Raw genomic sequence first — 13,828 nt, 5'->3', positions numbered from 1 at the left:
TCGAACAAATACCAAAAGAAATTTTAGATTTAATTCCGCTATATAATGGTGATAAAAGACAGTTAAACCTTTATTTGCGAAAGTGTCAATATGTGATTGATCGGTTTAAAGGAAATGCAGAACAAAATCTTTGTTTTTAATGCTATAACGAGTAGACTAAGAGAGGATGCAGCTGCGCTTTTATCAGAACGCGAAGATATTGTTACATGGTCCGCGTTAAAAGAAGTGCTGATTCAACATTTTGGAGACCCGCGTAGTGAAGCGTGTATTAATATCGAATTAGAATCTTTAAAAATTAAATCTGGTGAAAGTTTTTTAGACTTTTCTAACAGAATTCAAGGTGTTCGTTCGTTATTAATGTCAAAAGTGAATACAATTAATGATCAGGAGTTAAAACGCGCTAAATTAGTTATTTACAACAATACGGCTTTGAATGTATTTTTATACAACCTTCCTGAAAATATGGTGCGTATCGTGAGGCTCAAATCGCCCACAACCCTAGAAGCAGCCTTAAGCATTGTCCTTGAAGAAGTTAATTTCTTAGAACAATATAATACACGTAATCGCATTCATGGTAGTAACCAAATTTTGGAATCCGGTTCAAGGTCATCGGTACGCTATCCAAATGGAAAACAACCGTTTTTACCTTTTCAGTATAAATTTAATTTTAGTAATCCCCAAGATGCACAAAAATGGGTACCTCGAGTTATGAACCAAGGTCAAGTGCCACAACCTGTATTAGGGTATCGACCTCAAAAGGGCTTACCGTTAGGTTATAGACCACCTCAACCATTTGGTTATAGACAACCGCAACAATTTGGTTATAAGCCACCTCAACAATTTGGTTATAAGCCACCTTTGCAGTTCGGATATAAGCCACCGCAACAATTTGGCTATAGACCACCTTTACAGGTTGGTTATAAGCCACCGCAACAATTAGGGTACAAGCCACTACAACAAGTTCAATCGAATACCCCTGTGGTATTAGAACCCCAAAACCAAGATGTATCTATGAGGACGGCCCCTTCGAAGTCTAAATCACAATCAAATCATTACTGAAAAAAAATTAACAATAGTCTCTAAAATGTTTGACAGCTTTATTAATGTGTCTGAAACAATAAATCAGAATACTGTAAATCTTCATAATCGCCTAGCAAAGATTGAATTGCTTTTGAAAGATTTAAGTACTAAGCAAAACGATTGGGTTTTCTTAACCTACCTTACAGGATTATTTTCAATGTTCACGAGTAGTTTTCATACTATCTTTGCTCGGCTAAGTGAAATTGAAACAGCATTAGCATTAAGTAAAATTTCAGTATTACATCAATCGATTGTTAATTCCACAGAATTATTGTATCATCTAAAGTTAATTTCTGACTATGGGAGTTTGGTATATCCACCAGTAGAGACAAATTTACTAAATATCGAGGAAACCATTGTGTAAAATCCTTTATTAGAGATAACCAGATTACATTTATAATGGAAATCCCACTTACTGATAAGTCAAGATATAATTATTTTAAGATATATTCCTTACCAATTTTCCATGAATCTAAGAACAAAACCTTAGCTATAATTCCTAAATTTCCTTACCTTCTGGCGAAAGGGATAAAGTACTTACCGCTGATAAAACCTTGTCGTCCATTGTCTGCTGGCGATCACTATCTCTGCACTGCAGACAATCAAGCCTTATACAACGAACTTACCTGCGTCGAGCAGCTGATGAAATATGACAAAGATCATACACCCTGTGAACAGCGTGAAATACAAATTGAGGAAGTTAGAGTCCAGGAAGTCAACGCAGATAGCTGGCTCCTTTATAGTAGATTGAGAACGACCCTTACTAAGCAATGTGGTGAAGAGATCAGTAAACAGCTTGTATTTGGTACTTACCTGGTTACACTGGATGAACCCTGTGACCTACAAGTCCACGGAATTCACCTTCGTCATCGTATTTTTGTGGAAACTCAAGTTATAGAAAGGATTCCTGTTGTAGAGTTGTCTCAGTTGCACGTCAATATGACTCTACCCGAACGAAGTGTAATTAATATGAAAGGAATTAGTCTAGACGAAGTGAAATACATGGCCTTTTCATTAAAGCATAGTGAAGTGATAGAAAGTGTTTTAAATAAAAAGGTGGACATTAGCTTCAGTGACATTTTAGGATACGTAAGTTTAGGTTTAGTTATTTGCATTTTCCTTGTATCTTTGATTTATATAATTTGGCTAAAATCGCCGAAATGTTTAAAATGTAAGAAAAATTATCGGAATGATTCTAAACTCGAAGCCTCCGATAATTTTCCTCTTAAGGTCGGAGGAGTTATGGAAACTACAGAACCCTCTGCCTTAGATTAGCTATAATTACATATGTATAAGCCTATGGCGACAGCCTAGATAAGATTAGCCAAGTCAGCGGTCTGGGCCACCGCATGAGACCACCGTGTAACGTTGCAAAGTCAGCGGTCTGGGCCACCGGATGAGCCCACCATGTAATTTTGAACTTAGTCATTAAACCAGCCTCCAAATCGGCAGTACGTCTTTTATTTTAAAGATCCCAGTAAAAATCCTGAGATAGTTATAATTAAATACGGTTTACACGCTCAAACCAAAAGTACTTAAGCAACAACAACAAATTATAACACACAATAAACAATGAAATCCAAAAATACACATATGGAAACACAAACTAATTATGAACTTATTGACTAAATTTTCTTAAGAAATAAAATTACACAATATATAAAAAAAAAAAAAAACTGAAAATAATAAAGTAAATTAAAAAATAAAAACAAACAAAATACATAATCGAGTGTTGCAGCTAAAGTCTGTGAAAAAGGTTCCGGAGCTCAGAAAAAAACCGAGATTGGATCTCGGCAACTGATTTTCAGCCCGGACCATATGCGAACGTTGCTCGGAAGGCTGTGCAGTATACATAGTGCCAAGTGTTGTAAACGGGAGAAAAAAAGAAAAAATTCTTCTACCCTTTTTTTTTATTAATTTTATATTAACCTACTATAAACATTGTGATGCTCAATAAGTGCCGTTTTGTGTTACAAAAGTGAACTAATATTAAGAAAATTACGATTACGTGTAAGAACGAGTATGTTAAACGAAAAGTTAGTATATCTGTTATCTAAGTTCTATTAGAGTATTTAATTTAACCTTGTATTACATGTAGTTTAATTTTTAAGGTGCCGAAGCGTAAGGAAGGATGCTGGAACATGCTATACGCGAATAATAAAGTATAACCTACAATTGAACAAATTACCGTCGGCTACCCAGCTGCTGGAAATCAGGAGTTTAGGAACAACGCCAACCACTCATTAGCAACACAGAATAGGTAAGTAGATCAACAGGTTAATTAATAATAATTAATAAACGTATTGCAAATTACTTTAACGAGATATATACCTTAATCTACCCTAAATATACGTAAAATTAATAGTATAATTAAATAACTACAGTTGTAATATAAATTGTAATGTATTAAGATATGTATGCCATTTATGAAATATGTAATTGTGGTGAGTAATGTCTAATAATTATCCTAGGATATGCTAAATTGTTAGATATACCCCGGCTATAGTTTAGAACATGCCTTTAGGCGTCGAGCCGGGGTATATGTGTATGTTCGGGGCGATATCTGTTGCCGCCGTCTCAGCTGCCTTGAATACACGGACCTAGCTCTGTTGTGGGTGCGCGTAGATATTGGGGGGCAGACCCGCGTCTACCCGTGCCTGTATAGGTCCTATAGCGGAGATGGTGAGACAACTCGATTATTCGAGCACGTCCAGTGGGCGACTGACATAATGCTGCAGCAGTGTCCTTCGGCGGAGTTGGTGATTCTGGGTGACTTTAATGCCCACCACATTGAGTGGCTGGGCTCCCGAACCACTGACTTTGCCGGAAGAACTGCGTATGAGTTCTCCTTGGCATATGGGCTGTCCCAGGTCGTACCCGGTCATACTAGGGTACCTGATATAGAGACCCATACTGCGTCTTTGCTAGATTTTCTGCTGACCAACCATCCCGAGGATTGCCAAGTAATGGTCAAGGCTCCCCTTGGATCTTCTGACCATTGCTTGGTATGTTCTTCAGTGCCCTTGTCGCGTCCCACGGGGGCTCGACCTCCGAGGAAGCGACAAGTTTGGCACTACAGGTCAGCAGATTGGGACGGGTTCTGGTAATTCCTAGCCTCGTACCCGTGGAGGCAGCTATGCTTCGTTTCGGGTGATCCTGGCACGTGCGCTGACTCTGTGGCCGACGTAATATGGCAGGGTATGGAACTGACTGGCGTCCACTTTTGCTGGATGGCAACTGTGAGCTATCAATGAAGCTATCAGTCTGTCAGTACTTGACGTTACGATGCCACATTTCGTTGATTCAATCTTTTTTTCAGTATTTTTAAAACAATTAATTGTACAAGTATATCAGATATACATCAATCGGCAATTGTTGTACATTCATTAAAACCCATCTATCCATCCATCCATCAGCCTTTTGAGGTCCACTGCTGGACATAGGCCTCCCCTAATTGGCGCCACTCCAACCTGTCCCATGCCCTTTGAAGCCAGCGGTTTCCCGCGGTCTTCTTCAGGTCGTCGGTCCACCTGGTCGGGGGGCGGCCTGTACTCCTCTTGCCTGCGCGTGGTCGCCACTCGAGGACCTTCCTTCCCCACCGGTTATCGGTCCTCCGAGCGATGTGGCCAGCCTATTGCCACTTCATCCTGCTAATTTTGAGAGCTATGTCGGTAAGCTCAGTTCGTCTACGGATTTCATCATTTCGAATCATGTCTCGTAGCGAAATACCAAGCATAGCTCTCTCCATAGCACGCTAAGCGACTTTCGAACTAGGCCTACAGTAAACGACCACGTTTCGGCGCCGTATGTCATCACTGGCAACACACATTGCTCGAACAGTTTCGACTTCAGGCACTGAAGGATTTTGGATGAGAAGATACTCCGTAATTTCCCGAACGCAGCCCAGCCGAGTTGGATTCTTCGAGTGACCTCCCGCTCAAAGTTGGACTTACCCATCCGGATAGTTTGTCCCAGGTAATTGTACTCATCAACAGCTTCGAAAGGAGTGCCATCAACAACTACCGGTACGGGTGTGACATGGACATTGGACATGATTTTCGTCTTGTCCTTGTTCATCTTAAGACCCACCCGTTATGAGGCACTGTTGAGGTCTCCTAGCATTTTGCTGAGAACCCTCAGCGAATCTGCCAAGATGACTATATCATCGGCAAATCGAAGGTGTGTGATGTGTTCACCATTGATGTTAACGCCAAGGCCTTTCCACTCCATCAGCTTGAACACATCTTCCAACGCAGCGGTGAACAGCTTCGGCGATACAACGTCGCCTTGTCTGACTCCCCGCTGCAAATGGATAGGGTTCGTCCTCTGATCGTGTACTCGGACTGACATGGTGGCGGCTTTGTATACACACTTCAACACCTCGATGTACCTATAGTCGATCTGGCATCGCTGAAGGGACTCCAGCACCGCCCAGGTCTCGATAGAATCGAAGGCTTTCTCATAGTCCACATAGGCAACACATAGTGGCAGATTATACTCCTCGGTCTTCTGTATAATTTGCCGGAGCGTGTGTATGTGGTCCATGGAGCTGTAGCCTTTTCGGAATCCTGCTTGTTCGGGAGGCTGGAAGTCGTCAAGCCTGCGTGCAATACGGTTAGTGAAGACCCTCGAAAAGATCTTATAAACATGGCTCAGAAGCGCAATGGGCCTGTAGTTCTTCAGTTGGGTTTTATCGCCCTTTTTGAAGAACAGTACCACTACGCTTCTGCTCCACGCTTCCGGGGTAGTTCCGCTATTGATCCCGGAATCGAACAACTTTTGGAGCGCTACTAGTACGGGTTTCCCGCCAGCTTTTAGCAGCTCTGTTGTGATTCCGTCATCTCCCGGTGCCTTGTTGGTTTTAAGCTGTTTGAGAGCCCCTCTAATCTCGTACAGGCTGACTTCCGGGAGGTCCTCGGTGTAGTGTCGGGTCAGCTTAGCACGTTTGTCGTTCACAGACTTATGGGCTGGAACTCTTTCGGAGGTATACAGCTGTCCGTAGTAATTCTCGATCTCTCTCAGAACTTCGGGCTTAGACGAAACTATGGTGCCCGACTCGGTCTTCAACCTCGTCAACAGATTCTGCCCAATGCACAGATCTCCTGCGAACACTTTCGAGCCTCGATTTCGCTCAATAGCGTCTTTTTTACGCGATAAGCGTTGTAAGAACGCCAATCGCGTCGCCTACTTTGGGAGATCTGTTTATTAAGCAGCCTGTATTTCGACATTGAGGTTGGAGACTGCACACATAGTTCTCGTCTCTCCCGCATAAGGCCGAGAGTATGCTCGGAGAGAACTCGAGACTTACCACCGGAGGGGGCCTTGAAGTACTTAGACCCTACCTCGTGGACAGTTGCTACAACCTGGGTGTTAATATCGTCCACGGAAACGCAAGAATCGAGGCACGCGAAACGGTTTCGTAACTCAATCTGAAAGCCTCAATAAAACCACAAACTCATTAAAACCACACAATGTCAAATTTCTTTACTTCTTGACTAAATTAAATCAATTTAAATTATTAAAAATAAAAAAATCAAAAAAGGAATACAAGACAAAATGGTCGAAAGTTGGGTACCGGTGTTCCTGTGTTTTATTAGTCATCAATGACTAATTAACAAATTCCGTTCTCTCTGATTCATCACGCGGAGAGAACATAACGTTTAAAAGCTCCTAATCCGTTGTTATATGGAATTCTTTAAAACATGGAATAATGTATGTAGATTATGGGTTTTCAAATAAAACTCCAACTTAAATCTTCAGTTCTTTTCTTCTTGTTTTAGCTTTGTTTCGAGTTCTTTGTTTCGAGCTTAAGTACTTATTTTGGGTACCGCAACAGGCGCAGGCTCAGTTAGCAACCGCGTCCTATTGCCGTCCCTCTCTAACATCGCCTGTCTTACTCTTACAATTCTATGCTTACACTCTATTGCTATCCTACTCTTACATCTATTCTTATCATTTAAGTAGGACGTATCTATTACAATAAAATGTCTTATTTTCTATTATCATTATACATTAAAAACTATGTTTATGGGCCGCTGTCGTCCGTAATAATGTAGGTAAACTTAGGGGATCTACCGTGACGTTTTAGGATAGATCGAAACAAGCGTTTAAATATGTAACAATGAGGAGATTGTGCAGCAATTAATATATTTTGCAGTGCTTATTCAGCGCGATGCATAATTTACACAAGTTTTGTCCTCGTCTACACTCGCGGGTGAATGGGAGGGTGCTGACTGGCGTCCACTTTTGCTGGATGGCAACTGAGAGCTATCAATGAAACTATCAGTCTGACGGTACTTGACGTTACGATGCCACATTTCGTTGATTCAATCTTTCTTTCAGTATTTTTAAAACAATTAATTGTACAAGTATATTAGATATACATCAATGGGCACGTTTAGAAGCTCCTAATCCGTTGTTATATGGAATTCTTTAAAACATGGAATAATGTAGGTAAACTTAGTGGATCTACCGTGACGTTTTAGGATAGATCGAAACAAGCGTTAAAATATGTAACAACGAGGAGATTATGCAGTAATTAATATATTTTCAGTGCAGTGCGAACCGCTGCTTCGATCGCACGCATTACGCAGTCCCCAACTTGCGAAGTAGCGCTTATTACAGTAGTGATGGAAAAGACTCGCAAATATCGATATCGAGTCCCAACCGCATACTAAGTTCCGTAAAATGGAGAAGTATCTTACTAGGTCCGACTCTAATTCTTCGCTTTCAGCGAAAAGACCTAGTGAGTATGATTTAATAAACCCAAGCGATTGGAAGATTCCAAAAAATTGTGCTCCAAGAAGTGAAATGAAGACTCCACCTGCCATTTCAACAAATAATATGTTTAGCGGCCTAGCAGCAGACAAGCCGACTTCATCCTTAACCTCAGAGAAACTTCGAAGTGCGACAGCCGTTAAAAGTAACAATAAGGTGCCACCCATATTAATGGTACTTAAGCCGGAATGGAACCATGATTATATTCAGACATTGATCTCCCGATATACTAGTTCCTACCATCTTCTTTATAAAGGAAACAATCGACTAGCTATTTATTGTTACTCTTCTGAAAGTCACCAAAAATTGCAAGAGGGCTTAAGAGCTGAGAAGATGTCTTTCCATACCTTCTCAAGAAAAGATGAACGGCAGTATAAAGCAGTAATTTTTGGCCTACCGTCATATGTTGAAGATTTACTCAGCAAGGAGCTTCATTCGTTGGGATTTCAGGGAACAACAGTACGTAAATTGAAGACTGCAGCTGGCAAGGAAGTGTCATGTCCGCCTTATCTTGTACAATTACCTCCCGGCTCCGATATGTCATCATTTCGTAAAATAAAATATATGTATAACTGTGTTGTAAAAATACAAAAATACAAGTCTAATAACTTTATGGGTACTCAATGCTACAGGTGCCAATCATTCGGTCATTCATCTAAAAACTGTAACTTAAACGCTAGATGTGTAAAATGTATGGAGGCGCATCTCACGCACGAATGCCAAAAGAAGAATCATAATGAACCAGCTCAATGTTGTAATTGCGGCGAAAAACATCCAGCAAATTACCGACTATGCAGTGCCCACCAAAGTTATTGAAGTTACTAGAAACTAGAAGAAATGAACTTAAGCATGTTCGCAGCATGAAACAAACTCCTAAGATTTTGACTGAAACTTCTACGTCACGCAGTTGGGCTAACATTGCCTCAGCACCAGCGAAGGACCATGCTGACAACGACGTACCTGAAGTGTCATATAAAGTAGCATCTAAAGCTTCTGTTCTTGAGTCAAAGAATCCTTGTACTGACCAGCCTGAAAGTGCGAAAATCGAGCATCCTGATGATATTACGTCTGAAATGCTTCAAATATTGAAAATTATTAAGTCACTTAAGGGTCAATTCCGTGCTTGTACATCAATGTTTGACAAGGTTTTATTAATCTTGTCACATCTTGGTTAATATGTCTAAAGTAGGCAGTACTAATGTACTGCGAATCTTATTTTGGTATGCCGACGGCATTCGCACTAAGATCAGTGAATTACTTGATTTTGTTTATGATAATGAAATTGATGTGATCGCTTTAAGCGAAACTCGCCTCAGCCCAAATCACTCTCTAAGTACTCCAGGTTATACACTACATCGTTGTGATTCATCGTTGTGATTGATGATCGTTGTGACATTACACACACTCTCTTATGCCAGCCAATAACGACCATCCTGGAATGTATTGGTATTAGTATCTATATATCTGGTAAGAAATTTTCTATATTTTCTGCATACCAATCTCCTAATGCTGATTTACTAACTGGTGATCTAGATGCTGTCCTTAAATCTAATAATCATGTTCTTTTGATGGGTGACTTTAACTCTAAACACCCGTTTTGGAATTGTGTCGCATATAATCGTCGTGGTAACACACTTTATAATCATATGTTGAGTAACGATTACGCTATTTTTAGTCCCCCGTCCTCGACGTTAGTTCATTATAATAGCTCGCATCAGCCTTCTACTCCGGACATACTTATCTGCAAAAACTGTCAACCAGCCGATGAACTTTGTGTGTTTGAATGTTTATCTTCCATCCATTTGCCAGTATTTTTTAGTGTCGGAGGTGCCTTTGATCGCAAGACGCATCTCCGATTTAACTATGCCAAAGCTGATTGGGCTGGTTATAGATCCTATATTGATAACCATATTTTTCTTAGTTCTGCAAGACACAATTCCCCTCACGAAATCGAAAATTCCGTTATCTTCTTAACCGACACTATTATTGCTGCTCGTATTAATAACGTCCCACAAATTGTTGTTACACCTGCTGTTACCAAACTACCTAAATTTATTCAACATCTAATTAAAAAGAAGAATCGTCTTCGTAGATTTGAACGTAGAGAAACCGATATCTTGCGTAAACATGCACTTCGTGCTCAAATAAATTCATTACAATATATTATTAAAGCCAAAATTAAACAACACAATGATTCGTCTTGGGATTCTAAGTTGGCTAAGGTTGACAATCCCTCTTCTGATTTATGGAAAGTTGTCAAATCACTAAACCATAAGGCCACAGTAATTCCTCCTCTAAAACACAAGAATGGTAGTCTAACCTCTAACACAGACGAGCAATGTGAACTTCTTGCTCATACTTTTCTGGAAAACATGACTCTAACCACTAATTGGAATAGCGAAAATAATGTTGAGTGTGCAGTCGCTGAAACCGTATTAAAGTTATCTCAAGTCGATCAAAATTTTATGTTTGAATTGATCACTCCTTTATACAAAACATTAATATCAAAATTAAAAAGCCGTAAATCTCCTGGAATAGATAACATAAGCAATATTTTAATCAAGAATCTCCTATATATTAATGTATTATTTTTATAACTAAAATCTTCAACGATTGTCTTAAGTTTGCATATTTTCCGAATAGTTGGAAAGTTGCGAAAGTTATCTGTATTAAAAAGCCAGGGAAACATGAAACAAACCCCACTAGTTATAGGCCTATAAGTCTACTTCCTGGATTAAGTAAATTATTTGAGTCTGTTATATCCTCAAAATTGGCTAAAATTATTGAACATAAAATTATTCCTGAACAGTTTGGTTTTCGGAAGTCACATTCAACCACTCAACAACTAAGTAGCAAGACTAGTTGAGCATATTGCACACCACTTGAACTTAAGGCAATCAACAGGCTTGATCCTACTTGATATTGAAAAAGCGTTTGACACGGTGTGGCATAATGGTCTCCTTCACAAGCTTATGATGCATAATGTACCCATAAGTCTTGTAAAGTTAATTGAATCTTACCTGCATGAAAGGTCCTTTTCTGTTCACATTGGATCCTTCTCATCTAGGCCTCGCTGTATACCTGCAGGAATACCGCAAGGCTCAAATTTAGGACCTTGTCTATTTTTAGTATTCGTCAATGATATCCCTAGGCAACCTCATACTGCACTTGCAGGATTCGCCGATGATACTGCTAGTTTCACTTCATCATGTGATATTGATGTCATTATTACTCGTCTTCAATGGTCTCTTGAAATGCTTATGGATTATTTTAATAAATGGAAGTTAAAACTAAATACATGTAAAACTGAAGCCATCATGTTTTCCAGGAAGCGGTGTCCTCCAAAAAGATGTCTTAAAGTGAACGATCATTGTATTCCCTGGAGTGCTGAGGTAAAATATTTAGGATTGACAATTGATAATAAAATTAACTGGTCTAAAAACACTTCAAATTTCCAAAATAAAGATATTCAAGCCATGAATGCCTTATCGCCTGTTTTAAATCGTCGTTCTAACCTAAGTTCTAATACAAAACTTAAAATATACTCCACGTTAATTCGGCCCTGTTTGACGTATGCTTCCCCTGTCTGGTGTAGCACATGCGATACTAATTACAAAAAAATTCAAACCGTTCAAAATTAAGCTATTAAAATATCATTTAACACTCCTTATTTAACAAATCTTAAAAAATTACATGATAATATTAATTATCTCCCAATAAAAAACTAGGTTCTTAAATTAGCCAAGAAATTTTATCAAAATAATTTATACAGTTAAAATAAACTAATTTCTTCGATAGGATCAATTCAAGTTTGTAATACATCTTACGCGGCGACGTACAATCGATATCGCTTGCTCCATGACTATTTTCTTAGTTGCGAATGACGTCGGCATCTTATCGCATGACCGCTCGTGCATTATGTGCCTCGAGTTTTTGCATCTTACCCTTGTTATTCTAACATTAATTACATACTTAATTGATTTATTATTTTTTTACAGTAATATGTTAATTATGATTTAAAATATTTTGTTATTCAATATAATTATATTGTTTGTATTAAATAATAGTCATCTTGAAGGTCTTGAAGGCGTGTAATCTTATAGTCACATAAAAGGTACAGAGTAACGATATAATAACTATACGTAAGTAAGTTCACACTAGTGATTAGAAGTATTATAACTACACAAGTATCTCCGTTATTCGACTGTTCTTGCTGAAGTCTCCGACCAGAATGTCGCTCTCTGTTAATTCGAGCGCCGCCAAGGTGTCATCCCCACTTCACCTACCCGCATCTGTTTTTAAACTGTAGTGTCAAATGAGTCACATATTACTTTAATGTAACGTTATAAAAATGTGATATCGTTAATATCCAAGCTTCTTATTAACGATGATAACATTCGGCCGTCCTGCTCACACGTTCGTCCTCGATCGTGTATGGTCTGATGCAAGAGCTGCAAAAGAAAATCAGTTGTTTAATGCCCAAGTCCAGTAGAATTACACATTTTCTTGTAATACCGACTCGCACGTAAGAGGCCCGAACTGTTTATCAAAAACATGGCTTAAACTATACGCATTTTCTTGCAATACCGACTCGCATGTAAAAGGCCCGAACTGTTGATCCGAACCAAGGCTTAAACTAGGTGATGTTCATATAGAATCACACTAGTTGTGTATTACCCCGGTTATAAATCTCCCCCAACAGTGTTCACCACGGATTTCTGTTGCGGACATAGTTCATAAGGACTCTGTACATAAATGTTATATGCGCGACAGGTATTGAAGCGAATGCATGAGACCATTGTTAAATAATAAAAAACACGGTTATAACTAGGTGATGTTCATATAGGATCACTCTAGTCATGTATCGCCGCAGTTTTTATACCTTGTTTACGATAACATTCGGCCAGTGCTCAACTCAAATTTACTCCAAAAATGCAATATTCACTTAGTGTCTTCAAGGTACTCGATGCCTTGGGTCAAACCAACCATATGCATCACCAAGAGACACCCGCGAACATCACACTGCTCGAGGCATCTGCACTAATCCATCTTAACTCCAGATAAATAAAAATCAAACCACAAAGTTTCCTACACCTACAGTAATGACAACATCTAGCTGCCCACTTTATTTATGCCTGGATTCTAAGTCCAATAGTTAAATCTCTAACAACTATTGATTCGATAAAGTTACGCATCAGAATAATGACGTTTATCTTATTAGTGCATTTCGGAATGCTCAACAACCTGTTCAATAACTGTTATACTGATAGATAGATAGATCTATAGTTGGCCACTAAATGAATCTGTGCGACTCAAAATACTATTATAACATTATTATATTACTACTTAGTACTTCTTTTAATTATTACAATGTTATTTTATACAAATAGTTGCCTTTCCAACGTACGTCTTTTATCAACTGATGAAGCAGTATCAAAATAATAATATATCGTTTATATTTGAAATGACTTATATCAAAGTTAAAGACTAAATAATGGTAAACCACGAATTTCACACAATATAACACGTAATAAGTTGTATGAACCCATTTTTTTTTACGTTATTTATCACAAATTCAAATTATTTTTTTCAAAGTAGGGCTACATAACCCACTTGAAAGTCAGAAAGAAATTTCATAACATTAAATTGAATTTATATTCAGTTATAATAATAAATACTATTACATGAATTTCAAAATTTAATTAACAAAGCTTAACGGACCCATGCGTTCACGTCAGCGACATACTTGTCAATTGTGCAATAAGCTTAACTACTTAACTTTTTTTTTTTATTTCACCAAAAGTTATAAATTAAGATTCCCATAAGGAAGTTATAGTTTGGGCTATTTTACTGTAAAAGTTATGTATACGTATATTACTAAGGAAGATTTGCTAGACTTTACGCAAAACGTCGTTTTTAAAAAAAATCAAATAATGTTATGGAAAGAATAAACACATTAAAATGGTCCGTT

The 13,828-nt window shown here is 38.5% G+C and overlaps 1 protein-coding gene across 1 annotated transcript; it reads left to right on the top strand.

Annotated features, from left to right (window-relative positions):
• Window positions 1-7,649: 7,649 nt before the first annotated feature.
• On the top strand, window positions 7,650-9,216 carry LOC140746817 (uncharacterized). The gene has a single exon (XM_073078913.1). It carries the CDS (start codon window positions 7,768-7,770, stop codon window positions 8,671-8,673), a length of 906 nt encoding a protein of 301 aa, XP_072935014.1. The 5' UTR covers window positions 7,650-7,767; the 3' UTR covers window positions 8,674-9,216.
• Window positions 9,217-13,828: the final 4,612 nt, after the last annotated feature.

The sequence above is a fragment of the Epargyreus clarus genome, unplaced genomic scaffold (genome assembly GCF_041222505.1).
Source record: "Epargyreus clarus isolate Ecla_fem2 unplaced genomic scaffold, WU_Ecla_fem_2.2 ptg000013l, whole genome shotgun sequence".
In the NCBI taxonomy this organism is placed as follows: domain Eukaryota; kingdom Metazoa; phylum Arthropoda; class Insecta; order Lepidoptera; family Hesperiidae; genus Epargyreus; species Epargyreus clarus.
Note: the sequence above shows the minus strand (reverse complement) of the source record. Positions and strands in the feature narration are given on the sequence as shown.

What these genes read in the sequence shown, in the direction of transcription:
- LOC140746817 (XM_073078913.1), top strand. Translation starts at nt 7,768, where the DNA reads ATGGAGAAGTATCTTACTAGGTCCGACTCTAATTCTTCGCTTTCAGCG.